Below are 20,681 nucleotides of genomic sequence, written 5' to 3'. Positions count from 1 at the left end.
TGTCCCCAGCTGGAAACAATAAACTTGGAGCTAAGAGACAACGGCAGGTAGAAAGGGCTGAAAGACATTCAACAGTCTGTTAGAATAAAAAAATTAATTAAAGGTTTCCAACTTGATGGAGTTTGTAGAACATCGTAAACGCAGAAGAACAGACGGTGATCCGGTCAGAGGACCAAACACTTGTGTGGTGTCATCTGTATGGGCCTGTCATGGCGGTGTGAGGGTTTGATCTACGGCCCGTGTCCGTCCGCTGGCTGCAATGAGCCGTTTCATTGGGTTTAATAAAGCGGAGCGTGCCAACAACTGTCATGTGAGCCGTGAAGCCAAACCTCCCCACGTGCTCCAGATTGGAGATTAAAAAGAAACCAAGCCGCAGCCTCAGACAGCGAGGGTCCTGCTGGCCATAAGGAGTCTATTATGTTCCTGTGTGTCACGCAGCCATCTTTGTGCCAACCCGGTGCCATGCTGAGGCGTTTGTAAAGGCAGGGCCAGGCCTGGCAGAGTGCTGGCACACGGCGGTCAGGACACGCTGCTAAATCCCATTAGAGTTTGTCCAGAGGATACGAGGCTGCCAGTTACTGTCAGTCATCACCGGGCTTTAACCTCAGGGAGCCGCAACGCTTTTAATTCACCCCAAAAAACAGGAATCACAGTGACGAGCTGATGAGCTGATGAGACAAATATCACAACCACACTGCAACCTGTGGAGGACGCACAGGAAGTAGGGTCTGACACACTGACTGTAGGCCTGGAATCTGACTTTATTCATGAGGCACTTCTTAACAAAATTAAAAAGTGCTCTGGATGAGAAAAACTCTGCCATCCAAACACAGCAGGACTGTGATGAAGAGAAACAATGAAAGAAGAGAAGCAGGTCTGCAGCCAGGAAGTCGCCCAAACGCTCCGTCCTCACAAACTGTGAGCAAAAACCAAACCAAACAAAATTCTGAGGTGGTGGTAAACCATAAATTAAAAGACTGTTGTTTTCTCTTTAGTTCTTTGGTTGTGATTTTAGAACTCTGTCACTTCCTAGTGACACTCTGATGTCATCAGTGTCAGCTGTACAGGTGCACTTCCTTCGTTTGACTCCTGCAAAGAGAAACAGGTCGACCGCAGAGAAGCTGTTGGTTTGTATACGTTTGTATAGTTAAATTATTCATGATTTTATTGGTCAAATTTAAACACTGAGCAGGGGCGTTTCCATTTGATTTGAGGACATCGGAGCCATCACCCAGACCTCTGTAGGGGGGATCCGCAGGGCTCCTTCCTCGGGACTCGATTCATTTAAATTGTGGCGATACATGACATCAGCAAACTTGTTTATTTCAGTTTTCACCTTCAGCCACAGCTGTGACGTTTAAAGACATATCGTTAAACACAGCTATCTGACATTTCCTCTGCGTTTATTTTATGTTGTGTTGCTTTGCTAGCATCTTTAATAAAGCAAATTGAAGCTAAGCATCGTACAGCTGTGGGCGGACCACAGCAACATGTGTTTAACCCACTTAAAAAGATCAATATATGTTTTATCTCACACACTAACTGGAGGCTGCAGCTTTCAGATAACAGCTTCAGTTCTCCGTCAGACATTGGAGAAAATATTCTAAATACAGTGTCCTCTGAAACTGATATGGATTGTTTTTAAGGGGGTTAAATAGTAACCTACTGAGGCAGCGTGCTCAGCACTGTTACATGTTATAAATGTGACGTAAGGGTTTTCTACCCAGAAGTTACTATGAACAAAAAATTGATTGGGTCCATTTTGATGCTTTTTTTTAAATTCATTCTGGCGTCTCACTGTTCCTTTATTTTTTTAATTTTATTTTCCAGACTAATGATGAATTGTGATGTTAAAAACATTAGTAGCTGTCAGTGATCAGTATTGACTAGAAATAGAATATTTTGCGCCTGTTCATTTAGAGAATTCTGAGGTACTTGTACTCGAGTATTTCCATTTGATGCTCCATTATACTCCTGTTCCTAAGTGCTGTCTCGTAGGCAAGTGGACTTTCTTGAGTTTCTTCTTCAGTTCTTCTTCATACTTCTGCTCCTCCTATGATTATATTATTCACACATCCATCTGTCTCAGACGCAGGTGTGTTGGAAAATCTCTCGAAATGCTCTCACTCAGCTTTGTTTTCGACCATCGTCAAGAGTGTTCAACAAGACGTTTTTAGCTGTAAAATGTAAACTCCCTGCAGGCTGCTATAAAATTACTGAAACCAAAATCAGTCAAATAAAAACAAATGAAAATAAATAAAATGGAGAATATAACTTCAGTATTCTCAACAGAGGAAAGACAAATAAGGAGAAAAAACAGTGAACAGTTATTTAAAACAGATACTGATTCCAGATGAATATTCTGAACCACCTCTAAAATCATGTAACTAAAGATAAGCCTTACAGCTGGAATAAAGTCACTGCTGTGTAAAACACAAACTTTCCCATTTGAGCTTTAAACTGTGCATTTTATGAATTTATTTTATGAATATTTTAATAGCGGAATCGTTTTCTCTGACTGCCTTTTGTTCCTTTTTACGGAATATTTTAGTCATAATTGTAATAACTGAATGAGGTTACACACAAAGTTTTTAATCTCTGAAACATTTGTTCATATGCAGATTTACTTGTTTTTGTTGTGTCTTTAGTTTTTCAACGTGTATTTTTAAGGCCTGTATACTTTCAAACATCTGCAACAACTTCAGAGCTGCATGAGACATATTTTTTCATCATGTTCTTCGTCTCTTCAGTAAAACTGAGCGGAAGCTTTAATTTATTCTCCTTTAGTTTTTCCGTCAGACCACCTTCTCTGATGCTTCCTCGCATCTGTCCTTCCTTCCTCCCCTCCTTGGCCGTGCTGCTCCTCTGCTTGGCCGCCTCCATGTATCGGCCCACAGCAGCGCACTCAGACGCTTCTAATCCTCTTTTGATGAACTTGGTTAATGGACCTCCTGCGGCGGACTTTGGCTCTGTTCATTAGGCAGCACACGACCCTCTCCACGCCCCCGCAGCGCGCACTGCGCGTCCTCGCTGCTCCCATCTCCATAAATTCAGCATCAAAGTGGAGAAAGTTGACCGTGTGTTACTTTGTTGACGGTGTTTGGAACAAGTTTGTTCCGGGGAAGACGAGAAGTGATGCCGCCGAGTAAAAGTCTCTTCGCGCCTTTCATCTCAGTGGAGCCGGAGGGAGGAGTCGGCCCCGCGGCCCCGGCGGCTCTCCACGCCGACATCCAAGCTCTGCTGCAACGGAGCCGCGCGCAGGAGCGAGCGGGGTCAGAGCGCATCAGACGTGCCTGCGACCACCGAGACGCTCCGTGCGCCATCGTGGAGCTCCGGCTGGGCCCGAGCGGCGGCGCGCTGCACTATCTCCAGCCGGACAAGTGCGCTCTGGAGCGGGCGCAGAGACGGAGACGCCTCGCCGCCAACGCCCGGGAGAGGAGGAGGATGCTGGGGCTTAACGTCGCCTTCGACCGGCTGCGGAGCGTCATCCCCAACCTGGAAAGCGACAAGAAGCTCTCCAAATCGGAGACGCTCCAAATGGCGCAGATTTACATCGCCACCCTCAGCGAGCTGCTCCAGGAGGGCGCGTGCGGAGCTTCGGTGCTAACCCGCGCACCACGGGCCCCGGGGCCCGCTCCGCACTCACAGGGGACCACAGCGGCAGCAGGGGAGCCATCAGGGCCCGTCAGGGACTGTCACACCGGGAGGAGCAGCGGAGGCCCGGCGCGCACAGACGAGAAGCAGAGGAGTTATAATGAGGACATGTGAGAGAGAAACAGCGGGACCAAATGACTTTTATAAACTGAGTGAACTTTTAAAAATGAGACTTTTTTCTACAAGAATGTCACTGTTTGTTTTCTGTAGTGCATTTTTCATTATTTTCATTATTTACTGGCAAAGAGTTGTATCTGTCTGAGAAGTGCTGGACCTGTTGTTGAGTGAAAACATTTGTTTCTTGCAGCAGCACAGAGACCATGAATTTATGATGTTGTATTATTATTCAATAAGTCTTTTTCCCACTGTGACCAAACTGTCTGTAGCAGAGTTCCTCTGAAAGAAAAAAAAAACCTGCAAAAATGTTTTCTGATAATCTGACCAAAGTTCAGAGGATTTTGAGAAATGAGACAAAAGACAGACGGAGCAGGGAATACTGAAAGTAGCAATTTTTATTATTTTAAAATTATGTACAGGTAACCAAAGACATCAGTCTGCAAATTGGTACAAAGATCAAGTTTTCCTGCAGTTGGCTTGTTAAGAAGCTCTCTGTCTGTCTGTCTGTCCAAAACAACAACACGACTGACTGACGGGAGAAAAGGCTTTAGAAAATGAAAAATAGAGTCAGATTCAGAAAAGTAGAGTCTACCGGTCTAAATTTAAATTTAACCCACCCACCCCCACCCACGACCCCACCCCCCCCAATTACCCATCAACCTCTCCTCCTACACGAGGAAATCAATCTATGTACAACAACTATGTACAAAAAGCTCTTCCATTCATTCTTCCAGACGTCTGTGAATAAAGCTCTTGTAAACTTAAAAAAAAAGGAGTGTGAGGGTTAAACTGTGTGTGTGTGTGTGTGTGTGTGTGTGTGTGTGTGTGTGTGTGTGTGTGTGTGTGTGTGATGACCACAGAGAAACAGACAGATGCAAGTGAACGGGATGAACATGCACAATGACACAAATTACAGCTGATGAAATATACAAGAAACTCATCTGTGTTTAAACGAGAACACAATCATACGTGAATTTTCCAAATCAAAAAATCTGAATCCTGCCCACCTGGATTATCTTAGACAAAAACAAACTGAATGGTGACAGGCCGTCTGAGACTCTCTGGGGGAACATTTTTTCTGCCCTGATGGACAAACACGGAACAACGGAACAAATTATTACTTTGACCTGAACGCTTCGCTGTCGGGAGACAACTTAAAAAAAATAAATAAATAAATGTAACATTGTTTTTTCGCAAAAGCATCAAAAGCAGATCGTCCCTTTTGATTTTGTCAGACGCGGTCATTTTTGTTTTTTTTTAAATGATAAACTTATGTGTCAGGGATTATTTTTAAAGTTTTTCTTATTTAAATAAAGTCCCATTTTTGATATTCAACATCTCTTTAACGTCCTTCCTCTGCGTCTCACTCTCCCAGCTCGTCTTCATCACGACAAACGAGACGGAGAAAAAGCAAGCTGGTGTCACTTCCTCACACTGCAGCCTTTAAGAAGTGTTTAGAAGTTGTAACGAGTGACTTTATTAAAGGTTAATTAATCACCTGTTGATGTCTTGAGATTGAGTTATTAGCCATCCATCAATTTTACAGTTTACATGTCATGTTAAACAGCTACAGGTGAGGAAAATCTGTAAACAACATAAGATGACACAAAAGCTCCTTTGACATTTCCTGTTCAAGGCGGGAGTGTCACGCTGTTATTCTGTCTCGCCGCTCTGTGTATAAGGTACGACTGTGGAACGGAGGGACAGAGTTGTCTCACATCTGAGCCGGAACGGAGGTGGTGACAGCGCCAAAATAATGTCTGTGCAAACCAGACAGCTGTCAAGATGGGCAGGTCAGGTGTGACATTTTGAAGACGTGTTATGTGTGTGACCCACAGCGGGAGATTTAAAAAGTAGCAATTAGCAGCTAACTCGAAGAAGAACAGCGGCCGAAAACGTCCACAAATAGTGAAAACAATGAGGTCCAGAGGCTCCTGATGTCGTCTGCAAGTCTGATCAAAGACTAAGATTTTATTTTTCTATATAAATAAACAACTTTTTACCCATTATTAAGAATTTGTTACAATTTACAAACCCCTAATAAATGCTGCGCCGTCAAACGATGGTTCATAAATATAAAAAAAAAGCAAAAAAGGAAAAATCACCTCGAATCTTTTGACAAACAGCTGCTGCATTTTGCGTCTCAGTCTCCTCCCTCATGTAGTCTGATATCTTTAATAAAGCCATCTAAAAACACTAAAAAACAGAAAAGGAAAGGATTTGAATTCCTCTGTTAGTCGCCATGTTGGACTGATCAACCATCAGCATGCAGAAATCCACCAGAAAGGAAACTAACTTCTACAGTTTTCACCCTCCCAGCAGCTGCACTCTGCTGAAATGCATCCTGGGAACGAGAACGCAGGCTCAGGGAAATGTAAAACAGCACAGTGCGGAAAACTGCTTCCTGTAAATAAGTTGATTGGATCTGACAAAAGGATCGGAGGAGGATTTTTCCATAAAGACGACAAATTCTCAAAATTTAACGGCTGCAGCTGAAGTCTCTGCGGCTACAAACAACCCGAACAGGAAGAAGAAAGCATCAGCTTGATCTCTGAAAGCCTCTCCGCTGGTGGCTCACTTCAAACCACAGCAAGCAGCTCATCTTCACCTTTCAGACCGGGGCATCACCACTGCCTTTGTGCTTTAATTGAAGGCTCTTCTGTGAGCGGCGAGCACGCACGCGGGCGGTAATTGAAAGGAGCTGAAGGAGGACAGGTTCTGGTCCGGAGGGCTCGGGTCCCGCCGAGACACAAAGCTTTGATGTCGAGCGAGAGGGCGATCGATTCTATGAAAGGAGAAAGTTTCTGCTTTTAGAGGGGGGTGGGGAGTCGTCCAAAGTTTCCAGAGAGTTTTAACAACCTCAAGGATCGTTCTGTTTGTCTCAGGTGTGCTGTTGTGCGCGCTCGGCATGCTGGGAAGAGCATCTGTTACGACGACGGCAACAAGAACAACAAGCGATTTAAAATCAGCTCGTCTGCTGCAGAGGTTGAAGAAAAGAGAACTTTTCTGGTTTTAGACCGACGGAAAACACCTAAAAACAGACCTGATGCAAACATTTACAGGCCATCCCGCCTTAAAATGCCACCTTAACTTCACAAAAGCTGCAATTCAGGGTCTGAACTCGCTATTTCTGTCCTCTTTGGCCAGAAAAGATCGATACTTTTGATTTCTCTGCCTCAAACCGCCTCCTTCCGACAGAGTCGAGAGGTCAGCGCAGCAAAAAGAGAAGAAGAACAACACAGCGTGTGACGCGATTATTTCGGTCAGTAGTTGTTTTTTTAACCACTTGAGTTGTTTTGGCAATTATGAGCTCCAGAGGCAGAGCGCAGGGCCGCCAGGCTTTGATGACAGGCTGCAGAAAATGGCTGCTCCACTCCAATCTGTCACCAATCGATACGAAGGTGGGCAGTTTTCACAGGATGAAGAGGGGTGGGGGGGCAGGTGAGAAAAGAGCTGAACTGTGGGAAACTCTGAGGAGTGGGGGGGGGTATATCAAAACTAAAAACCAGATTTAAAAACGCCCAAAAAAACATCATTTGGTGCAGCTTTGATAAATAAAGGACGTGTGGAAAAAAATAAAATACTGCCTTGGATTGGACCTTTAATAAAAGCAAAATAAAATAAGTGTGTGTGACTGTGTGTGTGTGTGTGTGTGTGTGTGTGTGTGTGTGTGTGTGTGGCAGGGGGGCATCCCTCATTAAGTCAGAATCAATTTAAGTTCATCTCAGGTCGATTTCAGGGAAAAAGACTCATCAGTTATCACGATGAAAACAAGGAGAGCACTTCTTTAACTGGAGGATGAGGGCGACATCTGGTCACAACACAGGGAGGAGGAAGATGAAGATGAAGATGATGATGATGATGAAGATGATGATGAAGACGTGTGTATGTTAGAAGAAAATAACAAAGTGATGGTGATGATGATGGCGTTGATGAAAATGAAGGAGATGGTTGTGGGGTGTGTGTGTGTGTGTGTGTGTGTGTGTGTGTGTGTGTGAGAGAGAGAGTGAGACAGGCTTCTCTCTAGCAGTGCTCCAGATAGTCAATGATCCGGGAGATGGACTTCTGTCCTGTGGTGCCGACGTCACACTGCAGAGAGAGGAGAGGTCACTTCGTTAAAACGTCTGCGTCTGCATACAACAATCGTATTCACACACACACTTTTTCTTTATTGTTTTTCAGAGACCACTGGTCAGTCAAATCAATCACCAACACCTGTTACACCTGTTACCTGAAGTGAAGCCAGTGGGTGGGATTCCAGTCACCAAGCCAAAGCAAATCGTTTTCAGCTTTAATAAAAGCTTTAATTTACGTAAAGCGTCATTTTAGAAAACTTCCCCACAGTGACCCTCGATATAAACCTCTCATAACTCATGGGATAACGTTAAGTATCATCAGAGCTGCGACTCACAGTGAGGTTCATGAAGTTGAGGAACTTTTTCAGCATTTCTGTCATGATGGAGAAATCTCCTTTGGGCAGGTTATCTCTCACAGTAGTCACATTCAACTGGTGGAGAGAGAGAGAGAGAGTTAGAAAATATGATACACACAAAATTAAGAATCAAAAAACTGACATTACATTTAAATGAGATTGTGTTGTGCGTTTTATTTACAGTTAAACACTGATAATTATAAGTGCACACTGTGATCCTGTGCACGCCTCAGGTTCCATATGTACCGGTATAATGTAATGCATGTTTATGCGTGCAGTGTATCCAGTGTGTGTAGAGGATTCAGTTGGATGAAGCGGATCAAACCCGCTTACAAATATAATGAAGTATCATTAAACCAAAGAGGTCACTGGTTTCATTCTGTGGCAGCAGCACAATACATGGTTGCAGCAATGTGTGTGAGCAACAACTGCATCGCAGGCTGTGCAATGTCAAGTACGGCAAATTAACTCACACATGTGATACGACAACTTTTTTACTGCCTGATACAAAAGGAAAACTCTCACGGTTCTCATTTTCCATGACTGATGCTACCGGCCAAGCTTTCCCCTTTAAGACAGGTTACATGTGTCCGTGACGCAATCTACGGGAAGTGAGACTCTCCTGTGTGTGTTTTTGATTAGAAAAGTACCATAATCAGGCCCAGTGCCATGTAACTTCTGGGTCCAGTACAGCATCTTTAAAAGGAGCCGTGTTCTGCGTTGGCTGCACAGATGGAATAAAGTATCTGTTTAATGCAACGCTTTCACTGCTTGTCTCTCGACTGTTGTTCACCGCAGAGTTGCTGAAGATCTTACCAGCTATGAGCCAGGCTGAAGCTGACTGTGTTGGCCTAAAGAAACCAGAGGCACCCCAACTACAATTCAGAACACCAGCTTTGATCTACAGGAGAAGTCTGTCTGATAAACAACCTAAAACTGAGGAGGAACAGGGAAGGAGCACCGTGAGGGTACAAAATATTAAACTCCTCCTGCTACTAGTTATTTTTCAGCTTCTATCACTATTACATTTATTTTCAGCTGCAGATGCACTCAGTGCATCGCTTCTATATCTGCCATCTCTGGTGTTGTGTGTGTGTGTGTGTGTGTGTGTGTGTGTGTGTGTGTGTCACTCACCGGGCTCCCCTGACACAGGCAGCCCAGCAGCAGTGCTGTGTAGGAGGCCACGATGCTGTCCTCCATGTGCTTCCCTGCGTGCTGCAGAGCTGAGGAGGAGGATGAGGAAGGAAGAACCATGTTCAGGTATCATGCTTTTTAATCTTGAATTTAGACAAAAAAACCCCAAAGAAAACAAAAAAAAAAAACAGCGTGGCTTTACCTTTGTTGAGGTCCAGCTCCTCGTCCTCCTCGTCCTTCTCCTTCTTTTCATCCTCCTGTTTGTCGGTGTTGTTGTCGTTGGCGACCCACTGGATCTCCCCGCCTGTCTCCTGCCACTCCCCGCTCTGGTCCAGTGCAGGCTTCGGCGCCTCCTTGATGAGGTCATCTGTCTGCGCCTCAGCCAGGATGGCGGCCCGTTCCCGCTGGAGAAACAGCTGAGGACGACGAACACAAAGACGGATGTTAACTGTTAGCGAATCTGAATTCCTGTTTATGTTACTGTCTGGGTTTTTTCCATTATATTCTGCTTTGATGGACTTGTTTGAAAGGTGCTTCACAAACACTTGACTTTACAGTTTTATTATACTCAGTGAAATCTTTCAAGCAGCTGTGCCGGCTTAAAGTATAACTGCGGGAACCAGCTGCAAAGTAATCCCTGCAGGCAACTGAGCATCGTCACGTGCGTCTGCCAAAACTGTTTGTTTTTGTCACTGACAGGCTCAGGTTATTTTTTTAAGAGTCTAACAACATTATGGAAAGAATCCCTACAGAGATAGAGCTTTGTGTTAAAGAGTTAGATCCTTTTTGTTTGTTTTTCAGGGCTGTTTCTGGTTAAACAAAAAGGATCTTACTCTTTAACACAAAGCTCTATCTCTGTCGGGATCCTTTCATGATGTTGTCAGACACTTAGAATAACAATCTGAGCCTGTCAGTGACAAAAACAAACACTGTTAGTGGACAGACAGCAGTGGAATCTTTAAAAACAGATCTTTAAAAATTGTTGCTCCCATCAGTCACTTAGACAAAAACCAAGCGAAAGTTGAGTCCAGGTTAAAAATACTGAAGTTACTCTTTCACTTCAACATTTAATGTGTTTAAAGTCATTTCTTGAAGCTTGAAGTCAGAGCTCACTCCATCTTTTTTTACTCTTAGAAATGACTGAAGAAGTCACATCCTGTCTGTGTATCTGTTCCTGACTATTTTGCTTTTACAAGAAATCATTTCCACCTCTCCTCTCTTGTGTCTTGTTACTGTCTGTATGTCATCAGGCTGCTGCTGCTGCTGCTGCTGACTCCTCTGTTGACCTCGCTGGAACACCATCAGCCAAATCCGATTACACGGGATGATTCGATTTAAATGAAGCTTTAATGGTGCTCATGGGAAACGGAGCCGCCACAGCAGTACGGAGCAAAACACTGACGAGACGAATCGTGAGCACCCAGAATAACACCACTATTAATTTACAGTCTAACATGTAAATGATGCTTTCACTGATCCGATGCTGCTTGTGTGGACAGATGTCTTCAGGGCTGTGAAATTAAACTCACCTCCATAATTTTGGGGTGGAGGCAGACAGATATCTCAGAACCAAACCTACAGTAACTAGATATTACATTACTGAAAACTACAACAGCTGGTTCACTGGTCATTGCCTGCTCTACCCGAAGAAGGACTAATGTGATAAGTAAATTAATGGATTACGCCATCAACTGAACATTAGGAGCTCAACTTATCTGATAATTGCTGACTTGTTAAGTCATCTATGAAGCACAAAGACCAAACATTCCTGTTTTCTCGCTTCTCAAATGTTAAGTTTGCTGTTTCTTTCCGTGTTTTCAACGACTATTCTGACAAAAATTGTAAATCCATGTCACATAAAAGTAGCAGTGAGTGTCTTCAGTTTTTATGTCCCTAAACTGGGGAAGTCGCTGCCGCTGGATATGAGAATGGAGGGCTCTCAGTATCTTTACGTTTCAGACATTTTCATGGACAAAATTTCAGATTTTTTTCCCAGATTTTTCAAGGACCCACAATAAAATGTCCAGCAATGCAGAATAATTTAAAGTGGGAGGATTGGAGGTATGGAAACTTTGGGAGTCATGAGCCGAACGTTCAACCACACTGTCACAATGCAATTTTTCACTTACTACATATATAATTCAAACTCAAAGATTCAAACTCTTTTCAGACAGAAGAAGAAGAAACGTACGTGATGGTGACAACTGTTGTCACATATTGGTGCACAGCAGAGCTACGTTACGTTAACAGCTACAGAATTGCCACAGTGTTACATTACAGGGACAGTTATCCACAGAAGATTACTGTAACTGATGGATGTCAAACATTAACTGTTAGTCTGGTAACAACTGAGAAAATGTCGGTGTACAGGTTAACTTTACTGCTCTTCAGTTCACCGTCATATATTTAAAATGTTGTGAGGGTATTTGCGTGTGAATAAATGGATAGCGCCAAAGCCTAAGCGGTGCTGCTAGCTAGCTAACATAAGCTCCAACCCAACCTGGGTGGTGCGCAGTACAGAGCGGCCCAGGCTAATGTTACTAACCAGTGGAGGCTGGGCAAGCAAAGGCAAAAAGACATTTACATGACAAAACACACACACATGCTGAGCTGGAGCGTACCTGTACAAGAGCCGCGATAGCGCTCAGCGGGCCGCTGCTGGTGATGTCCTGGTGCTGAGGGTTCAGCAGGACGGTGGAGTCGCAGGGACCCTGACCTCCCTCCATCTCCATCTCCATCAGACAGTACTTGTTCCTGGCACTGTACTCCACCAGGTTGATCAGCAGGCCCAGACCCTGAACGCCACACACACACAGTCACAGAGTTATTCATGTAACACAGCAGCGACCTCACTAACAGTGTGACAAAGGGTCCGTCCTTCTGTAACAGTTAGTGTTTCACAGATTCTGAGCACGTTTGGCTGACGGACAGTGTCAAAGTTTTAAATTATACACCCCTTCATCCTCCAGCAGGAACTTTGAGGACACATATTGTTATTCCCGTGTGTGTGTGTGAGTGTGTGAGACTCACCAGTACCCGGATGTCGAACCGCTGCTCTTGTGGAAGATACTGAGGTACTTTGAGAACACAGTTCAGAGCTGTCATTATTAAATCCTCCTGCTCTCCGGTCTTCGTACTGCCCCACTCTGCACACACACACACATTAACACAATAACACACACAGGTTAACACATAAAGAGAAAGATACGTACTGTAATCAATCACAGGCCAGCCGTTTGTAATAATTCAATGACTCCCACTAAATCAATTCATCAACCTTTTAGTTTCCAGTTAAACTCCTGTAAACATGTTTATGTGCCAACAACCAGCTGCAGTAAAGTGTGTTTTTAATCTGTGTGTGTGTGTGTGTGTGTGTGTGTGTGTTTGCTAACCGTTGTCGTGCGTCAGGTTGAGCAGGACGCCTATAATGGCCCTCATACAGTCCTCCACTGCTTTCCCTACGGCTGCGTCTGAGTTCAGCTCCCTGCTGTAACGCTGGATCATCTCCTCACACCTCCTCAATGCCCTGAGAGACAGATGGACAGAGAGAGACAGACAGACAGACGGACAGATAGGAAAAATAGGAAAACAGTTAAAAACAGCATTCTGTACTAAAATCTAAAACATTTCCAGTGTGTCTGGATCAAAGTGATGCACACTGACAACATGAAAAACAAGATGGAGGATCCAAAATACCTTTAAAGAACTTTTATTTTTGTTTTTAACAAAAACTCCCTTTATATGAAGCTCCAATTTAAAGCCAGCTGCAAGACAAGACATTAGGTGCATTTATACGGACCCTAATACTCCACTAATAATCAGAACTGGAACTCCCCCCTGGCAGTTGTGTCCCCTGTGAAACTGTCAAGTTGCAGTTACAGTTTACACCCATGTCTGCCCAGACTCATGCTTCAAATATGGATGTTGCTGCAAAGAAAAAACAAAGTCTAAAACATGGATGCTTCACACAAAGAAGATCTATACAATCAGCACAGTTTCAAGATTAGTGTCACCAATTCAGTATCTGACCAAAGGCCTGCGTTGATCTCAACTCGACTCTCCTCTTTCCTTTTCTACTCCATCATAAAACAGAGCAGCATTCAGAGAAACACACACACACACGCATACACACAGGCCGGCTGCAGCAGCAGAAGTGGGGGTGAAGCAGGTCAGCCGCCTGATGTAAATAACTAGATTAAATCTAATGACAGCGGTGCCTGAACAGAAAGCAGAAGCAGAGTCTGAACACCAGGACGGAGTGAGAGGAAGGAAATAAAGAAAAGACAAAGAGAAAAGAAAAAGAAAAGAGGGTTGTCACTATAGAACTGAATGTGTCCTATGGAGGGCGACAGTAAGACAGGATGGGACAAAGTGACAGTTAAGAGATGACGGATATGAAAACAGGAGACACATTCGGGGTATGATGTCATTTTTCACTTGCAGAAAATGTAGACCAGACGCTGAAACAGTCACGGGCCAGCTGTGGAGCCCAGACGTCAGAGCTTGGGCCACAGAGCTCAGACCGCAGAGCTCCGGGACACAGCGCATCCTGTGTGAACAGCCCGACTGGTTAACATGGACGCCGAGAGGAAACGGGCAGCACCGCATGGACAATCTGTGTGCTTCACGGTGCTTCTGCGTCCACTGTGCACCAGGAGTACGGCCTGAGCTGCAAAAACACCAGAGCTTTGTGTGTCAAGAAAAGTTTTTGTTCCTGCTCGGACGCAGATGAGGACAGTCACTGAGCAATAGGACTTTTGTGTGTGCGAGTGTTTGCTGCCTAAAAGGCTGGTTTGGGGGATTATTGAATTAGTCCTGCGGACAGCTGAAACACTCCGAGAGGCAGAGGGGTGAGGTTGGGTTGAAACAATGAGCGCAGCGGGTAAAGTGACAAAGACGAGGACACAGAGGAGGGAGACGGATCAGTGATGAAAGAGGAGGGAAAGAGTAAATGATAGGAGGAAGACTTGGAGTCAACTCAAGCAAAGGTTACGTGAATACACTCTGTGTGTGTGTGTGTGTGTGTGTGTGTGTGTGTGTGTGTGTGTGTGTAGAGTTTAGGTGGCAGTGCTCTCTCGTTCACCCCGGGGATTTGGGGTTAATTGAGTTAACAGCGAGGACAGCTGAACGCTCAGACTGAGGCCTGTGTCACCCTCTGAAACAGCAGCTCTTTGTTGACCCACTTAGCCTTCATCCTCATCTTCACCCCCCCCCACTCTGTAGGGGACAAAGGTCCGGTCACACACAGGGTGAAGGAGGAGGAGTGAGAAGGTAAAGACTGATTCTGTATTTATGAGGCCGATAATCATATTTGAGATATTTTGATTTTTAACAGAAAACACATTAACGACAAAATCTGTATGAGACAGAATTTCTGTAAGTTGTTCCTCATCAGCTGACACACAGGTGCCTCTCAAAAAATTAGAATATCGTGGAAAAAGTTCAATATTCCTTGTTAGTTATTTTACATAAAGTGAAAATTATATATATGCTAGACTCACACAGTCCTGAGAAGAGCTCACATCAGCTAATTAACTCAAAACAAAGGTTTCCTGAGCCTTTAATCTCTGTTTGGTTCTGTACACACAACCACAATCATGGGGAGGACCGCTGACTTCACAGCTGCCCAGGAGACACTCACTGACACCTTCCTTGAGAATGGTAAGCCGCAGAAAGTTGACTGGATGGAAAAAGTGTGCACAGGCAACAGGGATGACCCCAGCCTTGACAGGATTGTCAAGCAAAGCCGATACAAGAACTTGGGGAGCTTCACAAGGAGCGGAGGATGGAGTCAGTGTCCAGGAAGTGGGCTATAAGTGTCAGACAACTCCCGAACCAGAGACAACACCAGAAGCATCTTACCTGGGGTAAGGAGAAACACAACTGGACGGTTGCTCAGAGGTCCAAAGTCCTCTTTTCACATGAAAGTAAATTTTGCATTTCATTTGGAACTCAAGGTCCCAGAGTCTGGAGGAAGAGTGGAGAGGCACAGAATCCAAGTTGCTTGAAGCCAAGAGATGATTTGGGGTGCCATGTGGTGTTGGTGCACTGTGTTTTATCAAGTCCAAAGTCACCCCAGCAGTCTACCAGGAGATCTATGGAGATGCTGGTCTGGTATTACTGTGCTTGATTGATCAATGGGGTCAAAAGGAAGATGAGACACCAGACCCAACGTTACAGATGAGCTTAAGGCTGCTGTCAAAGCCAAGATTTCGATCACCTGCTAGCCGAGACAAAAATACCAACATGTGCTGGAAACACTCGAGTTCAGAAACAACGAAAAAGAAGGAGAACAAGCAACTCCCCCTCCCCCTCTTTGTCTCTCTGCTGATGGAGGGTCACAGTCAGAGGTCAGAGCTCTGACTGACAGGATGTCATGACCAGGAAATTGAACAACAAAACCCTGATAATGCCACACATAATAACCATCAGGCATACTGAGTCAGACTGGTGCAAACACACACACACAAACACAGAATTATAAAGATACACAGTCATACAGTCCAGTTGCACAGTTGAGTCAATCTGAGTTTCTGAAGGTTTCTGATGTGTTCTGCATCTTTGTATGTGTACATTTTCATACTACAACTATTCTGTGTGTCCTCGAGAATAATCTTGAAGTTGAGATGAAATGAAAAATGCCTTTTTAACCCTTTTAGAGCATGTCATTACCTCCAGGATACCTCCTCCTTATTTCAGAAAAAAAAAATCCTAAATAAGTTAGCATCTGGCTGGAGGGAGATCGTCAGGAAGATGAACGAATTGTGTGGGACGTTCAGCAGAGCTTGTTTTACAAAGTGGAGATGGTGGTACGGTGCAGTCTGGGAGCTACAACAGTGATATGTGTAAGTTACCCACAACAGTATTGTTGTGAGTATGAAAAATAAGGAGGTACGTACTCATCCATCTTTACAGTAGTTACTCTGAGATGACACCTGCTGGGGGTGAGGTTACCTGACGAGATGGATTTCTATATTTAACAGATCCAGTGTGGACAGAGAGCGCCCGATGTAACACAGTGTGACGCTCACATACAGTTAGGACACCATGCCAAAAACTTTTAGGTCCTCACTGTTATGACACGACCAGTTTTACACAATCAAATTAAATTCCTCCCAACACTTTATCCCATCCGCCAGTTTCACTCTGAAACACGTCACAATACTGACGCCAGGTACTCTCCAAACGCTGTTTCTTCTGAACTTTGAAGACACCTTTTGACCATCAGTGGACACTAAACTTCTCCAGTGAAAAGACACGACAAGATGATGAAGAGTAGGGTGATGAAAAGTTATTCAGTATTCCAGCAGTGCTGTGTTGATCATATCCGTCAATACAAAGTCATGCTGGATCCTGTCTGACTGGAGTCACACACTTTCATGTTCAACACTTTCAGACACACAGTGACACAGAGTGTGTGTTTGTTTGTTTGTGTGTGCGTGCTCACTTCGCAGAAGAAACGATGAGTGATGAGTCTTTGTAGGCGATCAGGTAGCTCTGGTTCTCGGGGTTGTGGACCGTCACCTGCACGTACACAAACACAAACACAGACACAATGACTTTCTTCCTCAGAAAGCAGGTTTTGTTCCACATCTTACTTTTAGGATTATTTCAGTTCAGTTCAGTTCAGAAAACTTTATTTATGCCATGTGGGCAATTCAGTTTACAGCTCCCAGTTCAATAAATAAAAGCACAAACATATACAACAATCATTCATTAGACATTTTATCACTCAACTCTCAATTGTCAGTGGATCAGTTTTTCACTTGTTTGTGGCATTTTGCACGTGTTGGTTTGGGTCCAAGGTTACGTCTTGTTCACACTGGATGTGGAGGTGCCCTAATCAATGTCACTGTCCTGTGAACTCACCTGGACGTTCAGATTATCACTGTGACCTCTTCCCAGATTTGCTCGTGGCTCAAGTAAAAAATACACAAGATGCCAAAACTATTGCTGCACATTGCGAGCCGGCTGTGAGGCTCTGCATCGTGGAGCATTCGAATCCAGTATGAACCCAGCGTTACAAGAATTTGTGTTGTTTAGTGCTATAATTAACAATTATGTTTGTATGTTATGTATGTCACTGATTAGTATGCTATTTTCTCCAACTACTGATAAATTGAGAAAAGCTTCCTTCAATGCCCTAGAGCCAAAGGTGACTTCATCAAATGTCTCAAATATACTAAACTGCTATAACGTCAAACCACAGAAAGAAGAGAACCTGGAAGAATCACAGTTTTAGCTTTTCTTGCTTGAAAATGATTAACTGATTATCAGAATAGTTGCCAATTATGTTTCTGTCGATCAAAGAATCAACTAATTGACTTTTTGTTGCAGCTCCGGAGTTGTTTGTGGCAGTGGATACTTATAGATCCAAAAAATTGCACCTGCCTTCAAACAAACCTGCGATTCATCAACGTGAACCTGAAAATAATTTTTAAAAAATGACAGACCTGTACCTGAACCGACCCAGCTGGAGCAGAGGCCTGAACTACGAAGTAGGATTTGGAGTTAGTGACGAAACTTCAGGGTTAATAACTCAGTTTTAAGTACTACGAAGCTAATTCTCTTTTTACCGGGATAAATAACCATGGCAACTGATGCTGAACAGCTAACCTGAGTGTCAGATCACAGGACCTCTAACCAATCAGATCACTGAAGAAAAAAATGTCTCGGGTAAAAAAGAGGAGTCTGTATGCTGTTCTAGGTCAGGAGAATCATTTCATTGTTCCAGGGCTTTATTTCCACTGGTTTAAAACAGAGCTTCTAACAAACCGAGATGATTTCAGCAGAATTTGAAATTCTGCAAACTTTATTTTAGTCAGCAGTGACAGTGTTGCTATTTTTATTTTTGGGGCTTTTTGCCTTCATTTGATATGACAGCTACAGCTTGGGGGGGGCGGATGAGACGTAGCAAGGGGCCGTGGGTTGGAATTGAAACCGCGGCTGCTGCAGCAAGGACCCAGCTTTTAAACATGGGGCGCCTGCTCTATCAGGTGAGCTAGTGGGTGCCCAAAAAGATAGGATCTCATTAGTCATTAATTACTTTTCCAGCCTTTACTCCAGAAACAGTCTGGTGTTACTTTAAAGTGTTTATGTGACATATTCAGAGAAGTTTCATCATCATCCAACTACACAGCAAAAAAGAACCTCTATACTAATGCCACACAGAGCTCAGTGATACCTACAGGTAATTTAAGTCTCGGCCGACGATGAATTTTTGGATAGTATTCTCAATGTTTGTACATTTTCCAGAGTACTGTTTACATCCCACACCACTGACGTTTTACTGTCTCACAGACACTTTTGATACTCTTTCAGCTCATATGATATGAAGTACTTCATTCACGGTTCTGATGATGTGACCTGGCCATTAACAACCAAGTCAAACCAGATAATGAAAAGATATACTGGGTAAGGTGAACTGGCTTCGTAGCACAGGCCTCTGAACAGTCCCGGAGGAAACAGGATGCAATTCCAAAACATAAACAAGGTTTTCCACACGCTTCATTTCACACTTTCAACTATAACTCATCCTTTGTGTAAAGAGAGGGCTTCTGGGTCGTTGGTCCATGCGGCACTTACACTCTCCAGCACCCGTAAACACCTCTCAGCTCCCCACAGAGACGACATCATCTTCTCCTTCTCATCCTCCTGGTTTAAGTTATCAACACACTCCTTCACTGTGGAGGGAGGAAGACGGAGAGGGAGTCAGAATCAGAAACCAGGGGCATCGGCATCAATATTTATTCTGAGTCCATAGAAATCAATAAAAATATCGTTAACCTTTATCTACTATGTGATCCAGTCCTCCCAGTAGCCGCAGCTCCTCTTTGAACCAGTCTCCCGCTCGCTTTGAAGTCAGAGACAGTAACGTCTCCATGGCTAGATGACCCGTCTACAGGGAGAGAGGAGGGACAAAAGAGGTCAGCTTCAATCTATAAACATGTCACATCTCAGTCTTTGATGTTGTGCACATTCCAGTGACTGTGTGATGACACCGCTGCAGTGCATTCTGGGTTGGTTTCTAGAAGCTGAATATATTCTCTCAGATTTCAGACTGATGGTATGAAATGACGGCTCTACAGCACCTTCCCTCTTTGATTGTAAGAGACTGACACCAAACCCTGATATTTACTGTAGATGTTTTACATCGCAAACGATCTTCAGCTGCTCGAAATATCTTGACACGTGTGGGTGGCTGTGAGTCAACCTGACTGAGGGATATCATTAGTCAGAGGTTTCAGTGGAGAGGTGGAACGCTCTAAATGCTGTTTCAGTTCTGCAGGAAACTCTGAGTGAAATGGAACTAAACGATCCAGAGTGATGCAGACTGACACAGAACTCAAACCCCATGTTAGTCACAGGATGCGCTCAGTACCGTTATGTTCTGCAGGTCCAGGTGCTTGTTGTGCACGGTGTCGCAGAGCTTCCTGATCTTCTCCTTCATCTTGGCGATTTCTCGGGCGCTGAACTGAGCCGTGGGGTCTGTCCCCGTCCCGGCCCCGCCCCCCTGGTCCTGGTCCAGCTCCAGCAGCCGGATCATCAGGTCCAGACACGATCGGTCCAGATCCATGTTCAGCCGGTCTCTACTGAGGATGTACATCAGTGACGCCGTACACAGAGCCAGATTCTGCAGAACAAAACGACATCGTTTCAGAAATCCACTTCAGACATTTCTCACGGCTGTGTCACTCACACACACGCTGAACTTCTACAGCTTTGTGACAACGGGCAGAATCGAGGTCGGCAAAATGATCAATGTCATGTCCATATACCGAACAATAGGTCGATAATGTAAATATTGAGACAGGCCTAGTGACCACAGACAGCATATTAATTCCTTCAAACTCCCATCATCGCCTGGGGCGGAATTTTACCGATCTATAATCTATTTTTAAGTCTAATGACACTGCGCAACAACTTGACAGGGACCAGTCGCCTCTCCAGTTTTGGGGACTTCAATCCATTCAGTAGGAGAAGGTTAATTGCAGCAGTCATGACTGATAAAATAATAAATAAATAATCAAAAATAACCATAATACTTCCACGATATCTGCTCATTACTGTGTCTCATTCCATCTGTAGCAAAATGAACTGTGTGTGTTTGGTTCATGTGTACTGACAGATCCTTACCGGGTGCTGTGGGGCGTCGTTGAGCGTTTTAAAGACCTGAGCCACCTTCCCTCTGGCCCTGAGGTGCATCCTGAAGCCGGGCATGGCACAGCGTGTAGCCAGGCTGATCACACTGCAGAAACACAAACACACACACATGACATCAGCAAATGGTGGAAAGAATATAACCTTTTATGCTACTTTAGAAAAGAGGTGTAACTCAGCTGAA

The 20,681-nt window shown here is 44.2% G+C and overlaps 2 protein-coding genes across 2 annotated transcripts in view; one reads left to right on the top strand and one right to left on the bottom strand.

Moving 5' to 3' along the window:
- The first annotated feature begins 2,824 nt into the window (after nt 1-2,824).
- Nucleotides 2,825-4,622, top strand: atoh1c (atonal bHLH transcription factor 1c). The gene has a single exon (XM_049563400.1). It carries the CDS (start codon nt 3,136-3,138, stop codon nt 3,766-3,768), a length of 633 nt encoding a protein of 210 aa, XP_049419357.1. The 5' UTR covers nt 2,825-3,135; the 3' UTR covers nt 3,769-4,622.
- A 1,237-nt stretch (nt 4,623-5,859) lies between these two features.
- waplb (WAPL cohesin release factor b) overlaps nt 5,860-20,681 on the bottom strand; it is a 37,811-nt gene continuing 22,989 nt past the window's right edge. The window contains exons 9-20 of the mRNA XM_049563250.1: nt 20,474-20,585; nt 19,719-19,970; nt 19,124-19,235; nt 18,923-19,020; nt 16,785-16,861; nt 12,730-12,863; nt 12,368-12,483; nt 11,959-12,132; nt 9,540-9,753; nt 9,338-9,426; nt 8,183-8,278; nt 5,860-7,860 (exon numbers count right to left, since the gene is read on the bottom strand). Coding sequence (XP_049419207.1) covers nt 7,795-7,860; nt 8,183-8,278; nt 9,338-9,426; nt 9,540-9,753; nt 11,959-12,132; nt 12,368-12,483; nt 12,730-12,863; nt 16,785-16,861; nt 18,923-19,020; nt 19,124-19,235; nt 19,719-19,970; nt 20,474-20,585 — 1,540 coding nt within the window. The 3' untranslated portion in view covers nt 5,860-7,794. The remainder of the gene's footprint in view (nt 7,861-8,182; nt 8,279-9,337; nt 9,427-9,539; nt 9,754-11,958; nt 12,133-12,367; nt 12,484-12,729; nt 12,864-16,784; nt 16,862-18,922; nt 19,021-19,123; nt 19,236-19,718; nt 19,971-20,473; nt 20,586-20,681) is intronic.

The sequence above is a fragment of the Epinephelus fuscoguttatus genome, linkage group LG20, assembly GCF_011397635.1.
Source record: "Epinephelus fuscoguttatus linkage group LG20, E.fuscoguttatus.final_Chr_v1".
NCBI classification, from domain to species: domain Eukaryota; kingdom Metazoa; phylum Chordata; class Actinopteri; order Perciformes; family Serranidae; genus Epinephelus; species Epinephelus fuscoguttatus.
The sequence above is the reverse complement of the archived record's forward strand: the minus strand, read 5'-3'. Positions and strand labels throughout refer to the sequence as shown.

Bases quoted from the DNA above. Each gene is read 5' to 3' on its own strand.
- atoh1c (XM_049563400.1), top strand. From the start codon at position 3,136: ATGCCGCCGAGTAAAAGTCTCTTCGCGCCTTTCATCTCAGTGGAGCCG.